This window comes from Nanorana parkeri, unplaced genomic scaffold, assembly GCF_000935625.1.
Source record: "Nanorana parkeri isolate BGI_ZX_2015 unplaced genomic scaffold, ASM93562v1 scaffold2083, whole genome shotgun sequence".
NCBI lineage: Eukaryota > Metazoa > Chordata > Amphibia > Anura > Dicroglossidae > Nanorana > Nanorana parkeri.
In genome coordinates, this window is record NW_017308351.1 from 143,701 (window position 1) to 165,658 (window position 21,958).

The 21,958-nt window shown below is 42.9% G+C and overlaps 1 protein-coding gene across 1 annotated transcript in view; it reads left to right on the forward strand.

Annotated features, from left to right (window-relative positions):
• The window catches only part of UPK3A (uroplakin 3A), a 15,086-nt gene extending 2,272 nt beyond the window's left edge, over positions 1 to 12,814 (forward strand). Inside the window, exons 2-6 of the mRNA XM_018572604.1 lie at positions 3,935 to 4,075; positions 6,069 to 6,315; positions 10,711 to 10,790; positions 11,042 to 11,174; positions 12,667 to 12,814. Of these exons, the coding sequence (XP_018428106.1) occupies positions 3,935 to 4,075; positions 6,069 to 6,315; positions 10,711 to 10,790; positions 11,042 to 11,174; positions 12,667 to 12,799 (734 nt within the window). The 3' untranslated portion in view covers positions 12,800 to 12,814. The remainder of the gene's footprint in view (positions 1 to 3,934; positions 4,076 to 6,068; positions 6,316 to 10,710; positions 10,791 to 11,041; positions 11,175 to 12,666) is intronic.
• The last annotated feature ends 9,144 nt before the right edge of the window (positions 12,815 to 21,958 follow it).

Below are 21,958 nucleotides of genomic sequence, written 5' to 3' on the forward strand. Positions count from 1 at the left end.
CCCCCCCCCCAAAAAAAAAACCCTTTTGTCTGGACTTCCACTTTAAGTAAATTGTTTAAAGTGATATAAGATGATTTATACCTGGCAATGGAATCCTATACATTTTCTCAGTATAGGTTTCCTGGACCATCCGTCACATAGACATGTATGCTCAGCTTGTCCCAGTGTACATGTTCAAGTAAATGGTGCGGTCTCATGTCTGTGAGAGTGATGGCTGATCCTACAATAATCGTTTCATGTCTGTGAATGGAATAGGCGAGTGATTGGTCATCTAAGAATGATCCAACTGTCCTGCAGCAACTGTGCATAGAAAGGAATGCTTTCTAAGGCTGAATGCTTGTTTAATGTTTGTTTAATGCAAAGAGGTGGGGGACAGGGGAGAGCTGGGTAGGCAGATGGGGACAATGGATAACAGAATAGGTTGCCTAACCTGTCCAATCGAAGTTTCATGTGAGAGTGGTGAGCCGGCAGGTTTACCCCCGTAGGCACAAACTCATCGAGCATTTCTAGAATGGGGAAGTCCGCAATAGCAGCCTCCAATTAACTCTCAGGAAAGGCTTCCTTTTAGGGCTCATTCTCACATACTGCAGTGACCCGTGTTGTACCTCACAGAATCACTGCAAGGACACAAAGAAAACAATTGTTTTTTGCGTGTCCCATTCACAGCACAAGGTGGGTGTGATGGGCAGGGTGCTGTGTTAAAATGCAAACATGGTGCATTTTATTGCATTGCATGCCACTGGAGGTCATCACTTCGCAGCGCGCTGCCATGCAGAGACATGTATGAAGTGTATGCACCAATACTAGTATCGGTGGGATGCACTAGTATTGCAGGGATGCACCAATACTAGTATCGGTGCCGAAAGTGAGTATTTGGGCGAGTACTCGTTCTCGCCCAAATGCTTCCGATACCAGAACTTCCGGAAGCCGGGTAGCGAGTCATTACACACTGCCTGGCTTCCTGATTGGCCGTGAATCCAGCTCCATGCTCCCTCTCATGTAGGCTACGCCTGCTTAGATTACAGTGGGATGAGCAGATGTTGGAGGTGGCATGGCTATCAGCATTGTCACTTGATTTACAAGTCTGTAGCTTGTCAATAAGCATCTGACCACACCTATTCCTGCCCAACGGTTTCTGCATTGACATTGCTGCCCCTATTGGTGAAACCCTCCCACTTTGAGTTGCAGTGTCTAGGAGGGGGGCGTGTGAGATAGAAATGAAGGAGGGTTTGGTTCAGTCAGGGGAGGTAAAGGGAAATTTGTGTTTTACTGTGCATTACATAATTGGATTTGGTACATGTATAGACTATATCATATAGGAGCTTTTAGTTGAACTTTAGCTAGAGATGAGGCTGGGCTTGGTGTGAACCCTGTTTGCCTGAGTTTGCCTATAACTCTGACCATCACCCCCTCCTCCTGACCCAGTTGGCGTCAGCAGTTGTGGCGGGAGTTATTTTCCGAAGCAGGGCCACAACTGATTGGGACAGGAGGAAGTGGTTGCAGTCACAGTGTTGGAATTTTCTTGGGCAAACTTGGGATAACTGGGTTCACACCAAGCCCTGCCCCCTCTCTAATCACAGCTAGTATAAGTGCCTAAATCGTGGCTTCATTCATGTTAGTTTCCAGTAATTCTCTGCATATCAGGACTTAGGGTGGCCATACACCTGTTGCTTGTCAACTTTACACTTCCATCAATTTAAAGCTTCCCATACATGCTACAATTTTCTTCAGCTCTACTAACTACTCTATATTGTAAGGGAGGGCCTGATGATAGAATCATGTGACATAGTTTTAGCAACTATAAAAACGATTGTACAGTCAAACTGTAATGTGTGTAGACAGCTTAACAGCAATTTGACAATGTTCGATTGGCAAGCTGATGACTAAGCTTTATTGCGTAAAGAAATACTGATCCTCGATCCCTTCTGACTGCTAGACTGGTCCCCGCAGCCTCTTCTCCCCTGGGCTTTAGCAGTCTAAGGACCCATGCCATCATCACGTCTAATGCAGGTGCATTAAAAGTGAGGATGCCATGGTACATTCTACAGCTGGAGTGGAGAGGGCAAGAGGTGAGCGGTCACTGCCACAGGACTGAGGATCAGGTGAGTATATCTTCTTTTCTTACGACCCCTACAGAAAAACAAGCCATTAACCTTTGCAGTGTTGGTGGAGCCCCACTGCAGGGGGTAGTTTTTTACAATTCCTGGAATGATTCTTTAACTGCAGCAGTTGAAAGTGTGGTCACTGAGTTGGTTATACTGTGGGAAATTGCATGGGATGGCATTTTTAAGTTACAGCTTGGAGGAAAACTCGCCTCTCGTCTATGAACCTTTCCCCCATTTTATAGCAAAGACACTCTTCGAAGGGGATTTGCAGCTTATTCTGCAGTTTGGCTTTTTGTAAACAATACACAGGCTTCAAAATTACTAGTTTATGTACACGAGGGATGTTAAATTACACTATTGGGTTTTTTTTTTTAATTATCCTCTGCGATCCGGGTTAGCACGGTCCTGCACAATGCAGGCAGCGATTGCCACGCAGCCACATTGATTTCAATGGGGCGACATCTGCGTGGTAATCGCAGAAAAAAGGTACATGTAACTTTTTTTTTATTTGCGATACACGGTGCGCTGCTGTTTTAGCTGCAATCGTATTTGGACGGGCGGAATCGCGGTGGGAAACTGTGTGGTGCGACTGGGGTGCCATTAGAAAATAATAGCACCCACAGCGCGATCGGTTCACACCTTGGCGACTCCTGACCTTGCGGCAATCCGCATGGAATCATGCGCAGATTGGATTATGAAATATCGCGCAAAACACAGATGCACATTGAAGTCAATGGAGGCTGTTCACACCTTTGTGGTTTGTTGCACGAACGAAATCGCCTGTTGTGCGAAAAGGTACAGGAGCTATTTTCAGGCGATTGTTGCGCGGTTTGGGTCCCATAGACATCTCTATGCACTGAAAACCGTGCGTTTTTTCATGAACAGTTGTGCGTTCGAAAACAGCTCAGCATCTGAATCGCCTAGGTGTGAACCTAGGCTACAGACAAAGGCGATGGACAGTCTCAGACAGTCTCTGGTAGTCTTCTAAGTACACAACTGACTTATTCATACGGGATCTGTTTCACCTGCCAAAGGATTTGCCAGTCCTGACATAAACAGGCATAGTTTTGGAGATTTTGTTAAATGCCAAATGCCGCTCCATTGAATCAGCCATACAAGTGCCATAAAGGTGGCCATACACTCTACAACCATCGCAAGACTTTAGTCTTGCGATGGTTGTAAAGGGATTAAAAAAACGTACGATCTGCCTATCTTGGACAGGCAGATCGCACTCTCGATCATCGCAAGCCCGCCCCCCTGAGGGGCGGGCTTCCGATGACCGCAATGCTGAACGGGCAGTGTGCGCGTGCGCACACCGGCCCGTTCAGCATTTATCTTCCGAGCACCGTTCTAACCAGCCGAGAATCGTACGATTCCCGGCTGGTTTTCGAACATGCTGGTTCGACAGAAGACGTGCGACCGTACAGTAGAAACGGTCGCACGTCTCCGTTCACACTGCTCGATTATCGTACGAAAACCCGATCGCATACGATTATCGTACGATAATCGTGCAGTGTATGGGCACCTTAAGACTCACACAGTCATGTTGATTGGATAGTGAAGAAGCAGCAGATTGATGAGCCATCACTTTGATGTCTCCTACAGTCAATGTAGCCGAGCATGATTGGATTAGAGTGCAACTCCTTCAGCAGTTGATTACAAAATACGTTCAAGTACTTCGAGCAGTTGCTATTAAAATGGTTTACTTTTACAAAACTTACTTAGTGTGTGTGTGTGTGTGTGTGTGTGTGTTATTTTATTTTTTTATATTTTCATATTCCCAGTATATGCTTATATATTTTTTTTTTGCTATTGCTTTCATTCATCAGCTGTAGCCCTGGTGCCATTGTTGGCGAGCTCTAATATCTGCAAGTTTAACCCCACCCAGACTACCATTGCTTTGGAAAAGCCCTACTGCTTCTACATCAGCCCAACATCAGTGACTGCATATCTGTACGTGGTCAGGAACGGTAAGCAATCCTTATCTAATAGATGGAAGTGTTGTAATGAAAGTGTATTTTACTAATCCTAATTCTGTATTTATGTTCTGCAGGATTTCATGATCTCCTTGTATCCCACTAATTCACCGCATGAAAGCAGCATTTCTCTACCTGATTTAAGTCACTGCACCCTTTAAAAGTATACAATCTCGAGGCACCCCAGATTAAAATGTAAAAATTGTAAATCTAAAAAAAACATGTGGCCACTCAAATCAGTACCAGGCCCTTATTCAAGATAGGGGTCTGGTTTGGATTTTAGGGAGGAACCCCATGCACATTAGGAGTCCCTTCACATCTGAATTTCCCCTTTCACATCAGATTCCCAATCTTTTTCCCCCCCCCCCCACCCCAATCAAATCAGAGGCAGGACACTGAAAATTTTGAGGCGCCCCTGAGGAGGCCAGAAAACCCCCCGAGGCACCCTGGTTGAGAGACTGCATTAAAGACCCTGTCACATTTGGTCCAAAGTCCAAATATACAGCACTTTCTGCTTGCATACTAACTAGAGGTGCACCGAAATGAACATTTTAAAAACAAAACCAAAAGGAAAAAAATGTCGGGCCAAAACCGAAAATCGTTTTTTTTTTGGATTTAAAAAAAAATAAAAATAGATATGGATAGATAGATAGATAGATATATAGATAGATATCTTTTTTTAAGGGCTTCAGGGAAATATGACCCCTGATATTTCCCTTTTTTATAATAGAAAAATAGATTGAGAACACACAGAGCACTCAATCTCTTTTTCTGCAGCCCCTGTTATAAATGAGCAGGAATTCTCTATGCTGAGGGTTCCTGTTCATTTATAACATGAGAACAGAGTGTGTTTACCATAACCACAATCATGAATGAACAGGAGGTGATGTAGATCACTTCCCATTTATTCATAATTGAGGATGTAGTAACCATACTCTGTCCTCAATTATGTACAAACACTCAGCGATCACTGATCTGGCTGAGCGGTGTGAGAGGAGAGAAGCTGTCCGCTCACAGAGCGCCTGTGACAGTTTCTCTCCTCCCACCCACTGGGACACAGAGCAGCGCCCAGGAGAGAAAGTAGGCATGCGTCGCTGTATCGGCAGACAAATGGCACTTTCGGCATTTAGCCAATTTCGGCCGATATGTCAGTGCATCCCTAATACTAACACTAGGGCCTTGCATTATGACAGATACCAAGTGCTGAATGTATGCTATCCATTGTTTTACTTTAAGATGTTTGTCATGTTTATTGTCACAGAATTGGATATAGCAGAGTGTGCGTCTCTCTGATCAATCAAGGGAAAAGCTTGTCAATACCTGACCTTTATATCTACATGAGCTTGTTTAACACCCCATTTCCAAACTATAGACATCAATATGGAGTCGGGTCGCCTCTTTGCGGTTATAGCAGCCTCCAGTATTCTGGGAAGGCTTTCCACGAGATTTTGAAGTATGTCTGTGAAAATTTGTGCCCATTTAGTCGAAAGAGCTGCTCTGTAGTTGGGCACTGATGTTGGGCAAAAAGTACTTCCAAATCCTTCCAGAGGTGTTCAGTAGGGTTGAGGTCAGGGCTCTGTGCAGGTCACTTGTGTTCTTCACACCAAACCATGTCTTTACAGAGCTGGAATTTTGCACAGGGCCACAGTCATGCTGGAACCGAAAAGGGCCTTCTCTAATCTGCTGCTACAAGCTTGGAAGCCCATACAGTAACTGTATAAATGTTTTACATCATTTGTGCTAAAACGGTCACTTTATGTTGTTTTCATCGGAAGACCGTGTGACAACACAGGAGCACAATTGGGAGATCCATGCCACTCTAGTACAGGAAGTGCCTGACAAAGACCTTAATAGCAGGATCTCTGTGTATTATGTTAGAGAGATGACATCTTTAAAAATATTAAAACTAACTTGAAATTCCATTAACATGTTTTTGCTTATTAGATTTTAGAGATTTGGTTTTCATACACTTTAATCTTTTTTTCAGATGCCACAAACACCAATCTCTCTCCTATCAACTCGTTTGACGCAACAAAAGGTGGAGCCACAGCACCCTATGTGGCTGCTATTTTTAGCAATCCCAATTGCACCAATCCTCCCACTACATCCCAGATCTATGACCTCTCCCAGGTGCAGTCAACTCTGAATAACTATGTCGTTAGAGTGGGGAATGATGACAACTGCTTCAATATGAATACTTGCAACAAACCTCTTCAAAGTAACACCGCATACAGGTAATAATTTGCTTTGATACAAGATCATTTCTACGTTAAGGCTTTGTTAAAAATTCTGGGGAGAGAAGGTGGGATGAGTTCTACCCTATCAATCCTTGCAACAAACCTCTTCAAAGTAATACAGCATACAGGCAGTGGCGGAACTATCGCCATAGCAGCCCATGCGGGTGCTATGGGGCACGCAACAGAGGGGGGCCCGGTCAGCAGCGGGGCTTACAATCCTCCCGGCCTGTTTTCGACATAGGTGTGCATACAGGAAGTTGAAGCGTACCGGGAAACGAACATTCTCTGCAACCATGTCTGGATTGTAGGCGGAGACAGCAAATGGGTGGGGGTCAGACTCCTGCTGCCTTGACTCGATTGGTAAGGGAGAGGAGTGGGCATGGTTTGGAGGGAAGAACATGGGCCATACAAAATTTTGCTATGGGGCCCTGTCATTTCTAGTTACGCCCCTGCATACAGGCAATTTGCTTTGATATAAGATAATTTCTACATTAAGGCTTAAAAATTCTGGGGAGAGAAGGTGGGGTGAGTTCTACCATACTCAAGCTGTGTTTCTTTTTTTGTTCAGTTTCCTCGGATAGGAAAGAGAGACACCTTTTCAGTACTAAGTACAGGTATTCCTCACTTAACGACCGAGTTCCGTTCCTACGACCAGGTCGTTAAACGGATTGGTCGTTAAGTGAGGAACTCTATACAGTACTGTACTGCATTAGTACAGTACTGTATAGCGTTGCCGATGTACAGTAACGAACAGTGTACTGTACATCGGGCAATGAAAATACTTACCGGGACCCGCAATGAAGATCGGAGGACACCACTTCCGCCGGCGACACGGCGCACTGACTCTGACGCGCAAGGTCGGAGGTCGATCGGCACTCCGTCGCAAGTGCGAGTGGTCGCAAAACAGGTAAGTCGGTAAGTGAGGAACATCTGTAAAATGACACAGCCCAGCTCTGCACACCAGGAAAAAATAATACACAAACATCGATTAGCCAAAACCTTTTTTTTTATTTAGGTTTTGGATGGAGAAGGAAATGGTTAAAACTAAGGATACAACATAATGAAATTTGTTAGGCCACAACCGAAAGCAACTTTTTTTCCCCCAACCTTTTTAAAGTGTTTTACAATTCTTTTTTTTGTTTTTTCACTTTACTGTTAGGGGATTTGGGGAAATAATGAGGGGTCTAGACCCCTCACATTTCACTTTTAAAATAGAAAAAGAGTCCTCAATCTCTTTTCTGCTGCTCCAGCACTCAATGGTCAGAAAGCTCTCAGTACCGGGGCTTCCTGTTCATTCACAATCTGAAGATAGTAAACATTTACTATTAACTCAGTCATGAATGGACCAGAAGCCTCTGTACTGAGTTGCTTCCTGTCCATTCATAAAGTGAGCAGATAGTAAACTATGTCCCGATTTATAAATGAACAGAAAGTGATGTATAGCACTTCCTGTTCATTCATAATTGGGAACATATTCACTATGTCCTCAGTTATTTACAAACACTGAGTAATAAAAGTACTGATCCCTCAGTGTGTGTTCTGCTCTCCATCCTGACTGCTCCACCCCCTCCCGCCTGTCACTGGAGCCCAGCTCTCCTCCCTGCTGGGTGAATCCTCCTGACAGGTCACTACTCCCTGCTGGATGTTGGCAGCTGGATCAGTTCTTTGTCCCCTCCAATCCCCGCTGCCTCTGCCGATACAGGCGGGGTAGAGCAACACGGATTGATGGGGACACGGCCCTGCCTGCATGCTTCAGTCTCAGTGGGGAGGAGAGAAGCTGGGGATGCCCCGCATCTTCAGCCATTATGCCCATAGAACCATTTTCTACCAAATGTTTTGGTGGCCGAAATTCTGGTGCATCCCTGGTTGAACCCTTTTGTCAATGTATTATTTTATGTTAGCTATGTGTTTGGGAGATATTCTCGCACTTCCTGTCCCAGAGATGCAATGGGAAGTAAATATTTTCAGAATGATGAGGATTAGGCGGTTCTCTTGGATGGACAGATATCTCTGGAACAGGTGTCCCCATTGGATTTACTCTTGGCTTTTGTTCTGGTGACCACTCTAGAACTTTGGATTTTCCATTACTTTCTGTTTCGATGACAAGTGTCACCAGGACAAATGACGAGGGTGAGTCTCCCCAGATCAGATAGCAATAAAACTTGAGAGGATTTAATTCTACCCTTCTCTATCCAAAACTAAACAAAACAAAATCTTCGGGTGTAGCATTATACTTTTGGTAGCTAAATAGTGCATTTGTTTTATATTCGACTAAGTTTGGGGTGGAAAAAGACAGCTGCAGAAGAGACCAAAGGATTTGGTTCCAAAAGAGGGACAATTCCTCTGTTCCCTCCATATGAGGGACAGTTGGGAGCTATGCAAGTGTATATCTGGGCAAACAAATGTATTTAGTATACTTTTATAAATGCATATTTCCAGATCTTTTATATCTTTAAAAAATTCCGAAAGTACAGAACAGTTTGTTGATCTGCCAGAAATCCAGTGAGCTTATAATTGGCCTGTTTTGAGCTGACAAAATAATGCCTCTGCTAAGCTGATGTCCCTAGCACTGTTATCAGCCGTGCCTAGTTCAACTCTGTGGGCTACAGAACCCTCCTCACCCCATGATACGTAGATCAGGCAAGGGGGTGGTTTCTGTTCCTAACACACTTGCTGTCCTAGCAGACATGTGCACCAGCAAAAAATGTGTTTAGTTTTCATTTTTCGGAATTCGGGTCCGATAGTCAATTCGTTTCGGGATTCGGATGAAATCCGTACGAACTTTCGTTTCCGATTCATTTGCATTTGTTAGATCTGTAATTCGGAAACTTCCAAATCGCCGAAATTTTGTCAGAATTTCAATTCGGAAGGAAACGAATCGCTCATGTCTATGTCCTAGAGTGACAACGATGTTTCTTCATAAGGTGAGTGAGCGTTGTCGCCCTAGGACAGGGAGTGTGGTACTGGCAGGATTACAAAAAAACAAAAAAAAGGGGTGGGAAAAATAAACCATATAATATGGTTTATTTTTCCATGTTTGTTCATGGATTTAGATGTACTTTCTGCCTGCAGTGTCATACTGTTTAAGATTTTAATTAAGTTTCCCTTGTTTGAAGCCAAGAAAAATCTCCTGCATCTTTTTGCCCTTCCTACACATGATGCAAGGCTAAGGTCCAAATAGTTACCATTAACTTGCATGGAAATGTGTGTTTTGCATGACTAGATGCACGTGGAAAAATACTCGAGTGTGAACCGGGCCTAAATGTGGCAGCTGCATTCAATTTTTTTTTCCCCCTTTTTATTTTCATCTGGTGACCTGGGCAGTAAAGCTGGCCATACACCTATAGATTTTCTATGGTCAGATGGAAAAAGTGCAACAGATGCCTCCATCTATGCTAAACTGTGTGGATGGAGGCATCTCCCACTGGGCCAAGCTTTAGTATGCTGCTAGTCGGCACCACAAAATACCTGAACAAGGCCTGCATCCAATCAGATTGTTCATGTATTTTGAGAGCCAGCGGGGCCGGCTAGCAAGATACGGAAGCTTGGCCCAGGTGGAGATTACTCCATCCACAAAGTTTAGCATAGATTGAGGAATCTGTTGCACTTTCTCCATCTGACCATAGAAAATCTGCAGATAATCTATAGGTGTATGGCCAGCTTTAGTGTTATCTTTCAACTTCTTTTAACAGACCGAGCTGTCCCTCGAAAGTGGTGGTTAGAAGGCTGAGACAAAGCATTGAACACTGACAGGTGTGCTTGCAATGGTAATTTTTATTTATGTAAATCCTTTATCCCAAAGGGCAAAAAAAAGAACTGTTGCTGTAACTGTTTAAAAAGTGTGAGCTGGAGTTCAGATGACATTTTTGTCAAGTCCATCTAAACTTGGTAGTGCATCTAACACGCTCTCCACTGGAGGAAATTGCTACTGTGGCTCCAAGGGTGACTCCATTGCTTCTCTAAAATGTGGAGCCACCTTAGACATAGTGTGTTTACTGTCTGGATTACCAGGTAAAAACTAAGGAGAAAGAAGGGATGGGGAAAAGCATTAAAATAAACAAATGCAGCCACTTTATTTAAATATTTCTAAGCGGCAAAAAATGTAAATTTGTTTTGGGGTTTGTTTTGTGTTTACCATAGACTTCTATGGGGAGAGAAGCAGTTCTGACACCCACAATGTAGGCCCACCGGCACTGTACCAATTCGTTTTAGCCTGGGCCTGTCCGACATCAAACCTAAAACCAGTGAGAGAAGGAACCCATTGGAACAACCTCACAGTACTAGATTTTTAATATTCTAGAAAAAAACACCCAATGATTTTAATTCTGCAACCCTAAACAGTCTTAGTCTTTAAATAGTATGCTCAATCAATGATGCTCTTTTCCATTCTAGGTTTATCTACGCATTTTACGATTCAACTCCGAGTTTAGTGTTTCGGTCTGATTGGTCACCACCAATTTACACAAAGCAAGGTAAGAAGGTATTACAAAGCCAGTCTGCACTTTCCCTTCAACCACCCTAAACTGATCTATTTCAATTTTATTTGGTTCCTGCCCTGAAGCACATATTTCTTACTCAGACTGTGAGTGGTACCCAATGGGGAACCCACATTTCTTGACTGGTCAACGATAGCTGAGATACATTTTTATGAGGCGTCCCGTTTTTCTATTTCCATCCTTAATTATGGCTGTTGGTTCACATCACTGCATGTCTTTATCTGTAGGTAAAGATTCTGGAAGCATTGACACATGGCCTGGAAGAAGGAGCGGTGGTATGATCGTCATCACCTCCATCCTCAGTGTGCTGACTTTCTTTGTCCTAGCAGGTCTTGTGGCAGCTATTATCACCAACCTTATGTAAGTAGTTTTTGCCCTGGACAATGATCTGGCAGAATGTTGTTTTCAGAATTGATAAGTTTGTAGTACAGTTATGTCAATACATATTAACGCATTGTTCTGTGTTTTACCAGTTATGTAATGGTGTGGTGAAAGAGATATTGTAGGTCATTTTAGTGACTATGTGAAAGGAGGAAAAGGCCAGAAAAGCCCACTCCATTTTCCTAGTTCTTGCCCTGCATCAACAGAAAGCATCTGCCCTCTTGTAGGTTCCTCCAGAATTTCTAGGTTAGAGTGTTGTATCAAGAGATGTTTGGAGTGGGAGTAAGGTTGGGTAAGTGTAATGCTGGAGGGGGAAATGGGGCCAAAATGCAAGCAAACTATGCAGGTGGATGACATCATTGAGAGTATCTGACTGCATTTTATATTTGTTCAAATATCATTTTTAATATCAGTGGAACACCATGTTACTGATAACATTGTGTACAGATGGTTTTGTGCACTATATCATTGCTTATCAGGGGAAACAGACATCTTAAGCAGGTAGGCTGCTTTAATCCAATATTGCACCATTGTTTTGCCTATGCCCAGGTAATGGGTTTAAAGTTGTGCCCTACAGAAGCTTATACTCTTTACTTCACTTTAGGTATTTTCCCTTCAGGGGTTTACCAATCAGTAGTTTCAGGTATGAGCAAAAAAAATGTGACTCATCTTTTCCTCTAATGAGACAATCGATAATTGGCTGCTCAGCTACCTGGTGCTGTTACTGGGGAGAGTCATGAGTCAATGAGGCACACTGTCACCCAGAGAAACCTCGACCTTTCTCTTCTCCACTCTGCTACTGACTCCCTCTTTGACAAAATCTCATCCCTGTCCTGCCCTGACCTGGCTACTTCTGTTTTTAACAACTCACTCTCATCCTCCCTAGACACCATTCTCGCTCTATCCTAGCCTCTCTTACCCACATTTTCAATTTTTTCCTCTCTACTGGAATCTTTCCTACCCCACTCAAACATGCACTAGTCACCCCAATACCCCAAAAACCTTCACTGGACCCTACCAACCTCAATAATTTCAGACCTATCTCCTTACTCCCATTCACCTCTAAACTTCTAGAACGCCTCATCTACAACCGCCTGAGTTGCCACCTCGCTAATAACAACCTTTTGGACCCCTTTCAGTCATGGAGCTCATAACAGGGTTTTTCTTTCCCTTGTTCCTCCAATGAACTGAACAATGGGAAGGGTAAGAGTCACAGGTTCAATTCAAACAAACATATTCGTGGCTGGTTCATTGGACTAAATCTGCAGCAAAGCCCAAAGTAGATGGTGGCTGCATATCTTATTGGGTCGCCTGCTAATACAGACCACACAACCGCTGATTTCCACAAGTTTATTTTACTGAGGCTGAAAGTAAATTACTAGTTTATTCAAATTTTAATCTTCTCGTACCTTAAGCCTTTGCCAAAGTTTACTGGATTTCTTTTTACTGAGTGTTTTACTTATTTGTACAGGACTCCATCAGTCAATATGGAGCCCAGCCAACATGAAAGTCGGACCTCTCACACTGTGCCTCACAAAACGGGAGATGTCGAGTATGCCACAGCCCTCGACCCCTCGGAACGTTACGTCAACCCACAAGCCTGAGTATTCCTTTTATTGCCTCTTGCTGAATTCTCCGTGCCCATTTGCACCAAGTGACATGGTTAAGAGCTAATAAATGAATCTTTAAAGGGATCACCTTCGTACAGCAGCCGAGGTTGCCAATTTGTGAGTTGAGCCAACATTCAAGCGAAGACATTTGGGAAATAGTGACTTACTATTCTGATTCTGTTTTGTCACAAGTTCCTTGTCAATTCACAGTTTTTACTTTGGCTTAGTTAAAAAAATGGTGCTAACCGTTTTTAAGGTGGACTGTGTGACCAATCATGGAAAAAAGGGCTATGTCTGCTATGTTATAAATCCTGCAAATGTGACAGAACTTAGATATTTATATTGCCATGTAAATGGAAGTGTCTTACAAGATATCTATGTTGGCAATGTAAAGATTCTCTTCAGCATTCTAAACATAACTTCAGTAAGCCATTTTCTACTGTAACTTCACTTGATTCATTGATGGTAATAAACATTGGATCTCAATTTTTCCCCTTTCACACATTGTATAAAGAAAATGTAGGCTTTATTTTATATGCTGCTGTGACATTCCATTTTGTTAAACCTTTTTGTATATTTGTTGTTTAATCAATGTGCTGTGTAGATGGTAAGAAGTTGGTTTCCCTTTTTCTTTTGTCAATACTCAGAGAAAGAAGTCCAATTCATATTTCTAATAGAGCTAGTTCTTTAAAAGCTATTGTAAATCTAAACTGAATGTATTGGCCCTATTTAATAAAAGCAGTATGTGCAACTAAGAAGAATGCATCGTTCACTTGTCTGCCCAATCTAAGCAGTTTCAATCTCATTTGATTGTTTGCCAAGGGTTACTGCAAAAGCGTTCACTTTGAGCCAGATGTATGTTACAATTTCCGTAATTCAATCCTATTTTTAAGAAATGGTTGAGTTTTTTTTTTTTTTTTGTATGTTGTGATTCTTCTAAATAAAATCTGTGTAAGTAACTTGGTTCTCCCCCTGTGTCTCTGGTCATTGATAGGTTTTACATCCAATGTTATGCGGTGCAGTTGGCAGAGTTGCGAATGTCTAGTCTGCACATTCGATAGGCTCAGAAAGTGCTTTTTGCAAAATAACCGGTTACCAGCAACAAATAGAATACAATGGGCTGTCCTGGAACATTACATTTTTGGCTGGAAAAAAAAATAAAAACCAATCAAAGGACACCTGTCATGAGTTGTCGTAAACACAAAGATCTGTTGGGTGAAGTAAAATGTTGCCATTTAGGAATGCCTTGTACCTTATGTTACAGACAACTCAAGTACCTGCACTGGAAATAACTTCTGCAGCTGGAGCTCTGGCCTAACCCCAGTACCATTTAAAGCAGTTGGGACAAAGTTTGATTAAGTGAGCCCCAAATCCTCAAACACTCATTATGCAACTCTTAAAAGTGTATGTAAATCCTTAATCTGATTTTCAGTATGTTTTGGCATCATGTCTCCCGGTATACAATTTTCTTTAATTTCTTTTTTTTTGTGTGTGTGTGTGAATCTTTTGCAAAGTTTACTTGGAGATTCTGGAAGTAACCATAACATTACTTCCTGTTGCAGTCTGACAACACTAACCACTGCCTCGCAATTAGTAGCAGTGTTGTCAGCCTGTGCTTGTGCTCTACTTCAGTTGGCCATATGGCAGCCTATCAGACAGACAGGTAATCCAATGGCCAGCTGAAAAGTGCACACGGCAAACTAACAAAACTGCTAATTACAAGGCAACAGATTAGTGTTGTGTTGGACTGACATAGGAAGTGCTGCTCGAAGGATCTCCTCATAAGAAAAAGAATTACAAAAAAAGGTATTTGCATAAGAAAACTGGTATACAGTGTGTGAGGATGCAAAACCTACTGAAAAATAGATTTTGGGTTTACATACACTTTTCAGATCTGCATAATGTGCGAGGATTTGCCTTTTTCTCAGTGTGTGCACACAGATCTGCTGTCCATTGATAAACTTTGTTTAATAATAAATACATGTGCATTGATGTTTTCTGAGTAATTCCATCTATACATTTACAGGGTATTGGCATTTAAATTACAATTTTAGGATCAAAATGATGTAAAAGCGGTCTAATTAAACAACTCCCCAAGAGATGATATAATCTGGGAGCCTTGCGGAGCTACACATTATGGCCCTTGGTTGTCCTTCCATTATATTCTTTATTCTTTGGGTGAAGAGACCATTCTCTGGAGTCCAGACAATTATGACAGAGAGTCCACCTGACAATTTTCCATGCCTGGAATGTGGATAGAAGGCAAGGCTGGAACCGAAAAAATTTGCTCATGCCAAAATTTGATTGGGCTCTCTGAGCTGTGAGACTCCTGGTTCCTCAATGATGGTTTAACATACATCACTGCCATAGCATTGTCCAACTGATTGACCTGCAGCCAAAAGATCCAGCAAAGAAGGGATAACTGAATTGCTCTGCAGTAGTTCCAGCATGTTGATAGGGAAACAAGCTTCCTCCGGTGACCCAAGTACCATGCACCGAAAGGATGTCTAGAACTCCTCCCCAACCTACGAGGCTGGCGACAGTCGTGAGGATCTGTTTGATCAAAAAAAGGAAGAGCTTCACTGACTCCAGCTAGATTTGTGAACCATAAGGGCAAGGATAGCCGGGTCCTGAGCGACAGGAACATGTGATTGTATAGAGTGGAATTGAGCACATAGGACTGTCTCGAAGTGGCATCTATCAAACGCGGAACCCAATGAACTGGTAGTTTTGCAAGCTCACAGGAGCATTGATGTGATGGAAAGATGGGGGTGTGCACATATGCATCCTTGATTTTCACAGAGGCCTGAAGGTCCCCTGGACATAGGGTAGCGATGACTGACCTGATAAATTCCATGTGGAATTTTTGCACTCAATTGTGGGTCTTCCGATCCAGGTTGGTGTTAATGACACCTTTTGATTTAGGGACAACGAACAGACTGGAGTGAAACCTTTCTTGTCCAACAGCAATGGCTATAATTTCCTAAAAGAGGAGTTGTGCCAGAACAGCGTGAAGGTCTGCTAGCCTCTACGGGAATGTTGACCGGTTGAACAACATGAAACGGGGAGAGGTATAGCTAGAAATTTGAGCTTGTGACCCCTGGACATTATGTCCATTAACCAAGCCTACAAGATGCTTTTGGACCACCACTCTGAGAAGTGGGGGTGTCCGCATGTTGTAAGAAGGATTTGGTTTCAGTGCTTCTTGAAGTGGAACGAAGTCCAAGGTTTGGCCTTGGGTCTAACGGACTGGGAAGAATTAGTGGAATGTTTTTCCATCTGAGGTTCAGCCTCTTTTGCTGAGGCGAAAGGGTGCTTTTTTTTTTGTCTTCCCTCACATCCTTTATAAAGTTTTCTAGAGAGGTGCCAAAAAGGTGCTCACCATCAAAAGGCATGCGCAGCAGGCGTTTCTTCTACTGGTGCTCCACAGACCAGTACTTCAATCAAAGGGTCCATCACATATGCACAGGAGACCCACCATTAAAGGTACTAGGTGTAGGTGTACTAGGAAGGTTTTGACAAGTTGGAGACTTTTTAGCAAGCCCATTCTGGTAACCTTTAGAAAATTCAGACACCGTTTGCACTAGCTCTGGACAGGTGTGCACTGCACCTATAGGGACCACAATGGTATCTTAGGTAAGCCCAAGACCATCCATCATTGGTCACTGAAGTTTCTTAGGCTTAAACACATCTGAGGATGACCTAGCATGTGGTGCATTGTGTGATAGCTACCGTGCCTTCAACGCAACACAGTAGGTTGAATGAACCCTAAAAAGAACAGGTTACAGTCCTCATCTTCCTCAGCTAAGTGCACAGAAGCAGCTGCAGGCAAATCAGAGACAGACTCTAAAGGAGAGTGTGAAGAAACACTTGTGTCTAGACGTGTGCCCGCAAAAAATGTGTTTAGTTTCGTTTAGGATTTTTCATTTAGTTTTTCGTGATTCGGGTCTGAAAGTCCATTCATTTCGGGATTCGCCGGAAATCCAAAGTTTCCATAGTGGTAGTATGTACTAACAGATTTTGGTTGCAGCAAAGTGACAGTGCGCAGAAGAGAAAGAAAAGCGTGAAGTTCTCCCCCAATTGATACCAAATCCTTTAGGTCTGGTAGGAATGTTAGGGGGGGACCTCCTCTGCAGCTAACCTACACAGTATACTAGGTGACCTGGAAAGCACCCCAAGCAGAGTCCAGTTCTCGAAGGGTCACATTACAGGCAAGCCTCGCATACCACCAAGATGCTGGAGTGAGAGGCAAGCTGTCCCAGACGGGGACCCTCAGGGATAACAAAGAGGGAGTCGGTCTGTCTTAGGAAAACATAGCTGCGACATAGACTCTTAACAGCTCTAACCACATGAAGGCAATGGAGAGATGAACTGGAGAAGGACAGAGCAATGGAAGAAAAATGCCCTGGGTAAGGTGGAAGGCAGAGATTACTTTAGGAAATAGGAGGTTCTAGGTCTTAGGATAACCTTGTCCAGACCTAGAAAAGGCTATTTACAAGACAAGGCTGCTCTAACTTTGCCTTCTTTCCATCACATCAGAGTCCTCATTGTTCTTACACATACAGCAACTATTCAGGTATGGCCACATCGAATGCACAAAAGGTATATTTACTTTTTGAAAGTTGATATTTGCATAGACAGGGCCAGTTAATAGATTTAAAGGTATTTTCTAGCACTTAATGAAGCCTGCTCCTCAATAGACGTGTCAAATTATATCCTGTATTGATGGTACATGTGCAATTACTGTACATTCTAGTGGGTTTTACCGAAAATCACAGTTATGTGTACCAGACCAGAGGATGAATACTTGGGGCTCTAGCACAAAAGATAGACCTTTGGCCCATTGCATTCTTTAACCCCAACATAACACTACAGGACATACTTGTTTTGTTATTACTGGTTTGTGTTGAACTTTGTTGATTTTGAGATAAGACGCGTCCCACAAACTACTAACCCTCTTTTCACTTCATTAAATCTGGTCAAACATGGCTATGTTGTATACAGGCAGAGAGGTAGGAATGCTGCCATACCTGTTTTCTTCTGGATTCCTGCATGTCTTTTCTACATGACAATATGGCCATATTATTTTTTTCTATTAGCATCTGTGGAGAACAGATGGATAGGATGTGAACGCAAGAACATTTATAAGGTCTCTTTAGGACACGCTGCGGAAAAGCCCAATTCTTCAGCACCCACAGGACTACAAAAAATATGCTAACCACAACAACAAATCCCTTTTATGAAATATATACAATCATGTGACAAAGTAAGCACACCCCAGGGAAATGTTGCTTTTTTCAACATTTTGATTCAAATAGTGCCTAAAGATAAAGGCGATATGCTTAAACAATTGACATATAAACAGACATGGTGGTATAAATGAATGAAAATGGAGATTTGTCATATTTGTAAAAAAAAGTAAGTACACCAACATTTACCACTACCTTAAATCCATGAAATTAGAATTGGGTGTTTCAGATTAGGTGCCAATGATTACAACCTACTTAGGGAGTATGCAATCGGGACCTGTTCTGAGGTTCTCATTCTTTGCTATGTGCATGTTTGGGCTCAATGTTTGAGTCGAGCAAGAGTTCCACTCGAACATCGGCAGTTCATGTCTTCGCCGAACACATGAACTGTCAGGGCGTTTGGCAGGCTATTCGCCCGCCGAACGCCCCACAAGGCACTGTATACCGCACAGTGCCTTGTGACCCTGATTGGCTAAAACCTTGCACCTGACCACAGGTCAGGTGCAAGACTTTGCCTAATCAGGGCACAGTACCCTGTAAGAGCCATGATTGGGCAAAGCCATCATGACTTTGCCCAATCATGGCTCACCTGCAGATGCCGTACAACACTGTTGAAAGAAAATCATAAAAAAGCCAGACTGGAATGTGCTAAAATGCATATTGCCAAGCCACAATGATTATGGGAGATTGACCTTTGAACAGATGAAACAAAACTGGAGTTTCTTGGCAAGTCCCAGTTATGCTATCTTCACAGACCATAAAAATGAAGCTTTCAAAGAGGAGGCTTGATTATGTTTTGGGGCGACCTTGCTGCATCTGGCATGTGATGCCAGGAATCTGTGCTGGACCACTGGAATCTAAAGACTATCAAGGAATTCTAGCATGAAATGTGCAGCCCAGTGTCAGAAAGCTTGGTCTCTGTCACTGGTCTTGGGTCCTACAACAGTATAATGAACCAAAACACACAGCCAAAAGCACCCAAGAATGGCTGGTAACAAAACATTGGACTATACTGAAGTGGCCCTCTATAAGCTCTGATCAGAGTCCTATTAAACATCTATAGAAAGAGCTGAAATATGCAGCCTGGAGAAAGCATCCTATAAACCCGAGACAGCTGGAGCAGTTTCCTCAGGAGTGGACCAAAATCCCAGTTGGAAGGTTCATAAAGGTGCCCATACACTGTACGATTCTCGTACGATCGCGGGAAATCCCGCAATCGTACGAGAATCGTACAGTGTATGGAAGGCGTGCCGTTTCTACTGTACGGTCGCACGTCTTCCGTTGAACAAGCAGGCTTGAAAACTCACTGCGGTCATCGGAAGCCCGCCCCTCAGCGGGGCGGGTTTTTGATGATCGCAAGTACGATCTGCCCGTCCAAGATGGGCAGATCATACGAGCTTTCAATGAGCTTACGACCATCGCAAGACAAAGGTCTTGCGATGGTCGTAAGGTGTATGGGCACCCTAAGTCTCAAAATCACTTGTTTGCAGTGTTTGCATCCAAAGGCCGTGCAACAAAATATATTGTCCATAAACAATGATGGATGCCAATTACTTTTGCCAGTTTTGTGTTATTTCAGGGAAATAGTTTCTCTCGTGAAATAACGTTTTTGGAGGAGAGGAGAGGAGAGAGAGAGAAATCAGTCTGCCCATGGAAACCAGGCAACCACTACTTTAATTGTTTTCTGCATTTAGCTTCTGTGTACATTATCCATGCACGTCTTGAGAAGCACAGTGCAGCTCTACATAATTCTTTCGAAAAGCCAAAGGCAATGAACATGCCAAAGGAAAATCCCGAAATAGTCTGCCTGTACTATCCTTATGTTAGACAATTACCTCTCTTACTACAGAAATATACGCTAGAAGTCAAAGTGGTTTCATTTGCATTGCAGCAACTTGACTAACCTTTCATGCTTTTGGCACCCTCTTGTGGCTAAATATAAAGCTACCAGGCATAGTTAGATGTCCCTCTGCTTCACAATTTAGAGAGGTATAGCACAGATCGGCCCGCAGCACAGACATCAGATAAATGACTAGACTTTAATTTAAAAATGCATTTCCAAGCGCACCTCTTATTAGACATGACATGAGGCTCCACTTTAAAATTGCTGGGGTGTATCTAGGGGATTTATCAAAACTGGAGCAGATTTGCACTGCAACCAATCAGTTTCTCTCTATCATTTTCAAATCTTCCTGAGTAAACTGAACAGAGAAGCTGATTGGTTGCCAATGGGCAACTGCTCCAGATTCGGTTTGCTCCAGTTTTGATAAAAACTCTCCCCATTCAGTTTGCCCACAATTTTAATTCACAGGGTCCTGTGCTGCTGGGACCCACATTGACATGGAATGCTATGACTACAGCTAAATAAATAGGCTAACCACTTTGCTCTACCTGTTTCTAGTACAGTTATGTTAATTTTCTATTTGATCTTTGGTAATTATTGGATAAAAGTGAAAATAAGTGATAAACCTGTTAAAATATCTTCACAGTTCAAAGAAAATGTAAATGAGATGCTAAAGCTGAACTGGCACCCTTCATCCTTTGGTTTATCTATCCAGAAAGAAATAAGATGTATTTTAAAACACTGTTAATATTGTACAATTAAAAAAGCTGGCATGTGCTAACACAAGTTTTCTCATTGTTCGGGGTGTTTGTGCCTGCCTGTTGGTGTTGCCTTACCACGGTCCCTCCCCCAGGGGAGTCGACCCCCGATATTTTTGACCCACAGCACATCTTGGTCCACAATAAAGTACTTATTGATAATAGAGTTCTCCTGAGGAAGGCGAGAGTCGGTGAAACATGTTGAGGAACCTAGAAAAGACCACCACGTTTTTGTGTATATATGGACACCTATTCGGTAGGGATGCACTCATACCGTTTTTTTCGGTATCGAGTACCGATATTCATCTTTCGGTAGTCGTCGATATCAAGTACCGATACCGGTACCTCCGCTAGCATGGAGCCGGCTTCCTGTGCAATCAGGAAGCCGGACGGCACGTCATTACCCGCTGCTTCTTGATTTCCCGGCCAATCAGCATCCTTCCGGCCAAACAGCATGGAGTCATTACCTGTCGCCTGGCTTCCTGACTGGCCGGGAGACCAGCTTCATGTTCCTTCGAGGCACTGTCGGTCAGAGAAAATCTCCCTGTGACCTGAAATTCCGCTATTGGGGGCAAGTATCGGAGCATTTGGGAGAGTATTGGTATCGGTACATCCCTACTACTTGTATATAAGAAAGTTTTTATTTAAACTATGTTTTTATTCCAAATTTTGCAATAAAATAACAAATGTGTTTTAACCTTAAATCAATTTGATATGGTTTATGAGTGAGAGACTCGAGTATCTCAAAAATCCCTCTCCCCCTGGTGTGTTTATGCTCAGGTGGAGTATAAACTTTCCTTTGAGTTGTATACTCTTTTTGGGGTGTGATAGTCGAGCCTCCATCTATTAAAACATCTAAAAATATGGTTTTGTCACTTCTAATATTTTATAATTGCCTATCTGTATACCATTTTCTCGCAATTCAACTAACAGCAGAATTCAGGAGGTCTGTACTGTGAGCAATCAAATTGCACAGTGCTGCCAGGTTAATATGTTGTTAGGCACTGGGGGCATAAGAGGAGATATTTAGGCAAATTATAGGAACAGGGGCTCCTCCTCCTATCCTTATCCAATGACCAGGCAGCTGACCCAGAAAGTTGCAGATAGTTCAGTATGGAAGCAGCTGACCCAGAAAGTTGCATATAGTTGAGTATGGAAGCGGCTGACCCAGAAAGTTGCATATAGTTCAGTATGGAAGCAGGTGAACCAGGAAGTTGCAGATAGTTCAGTATGGAAGCAGGTGAACCAGGAAGTTGCAGATAGTTCAGTATGGAAGGAGGGGGACCAGGGAGTTGCCGAAAGG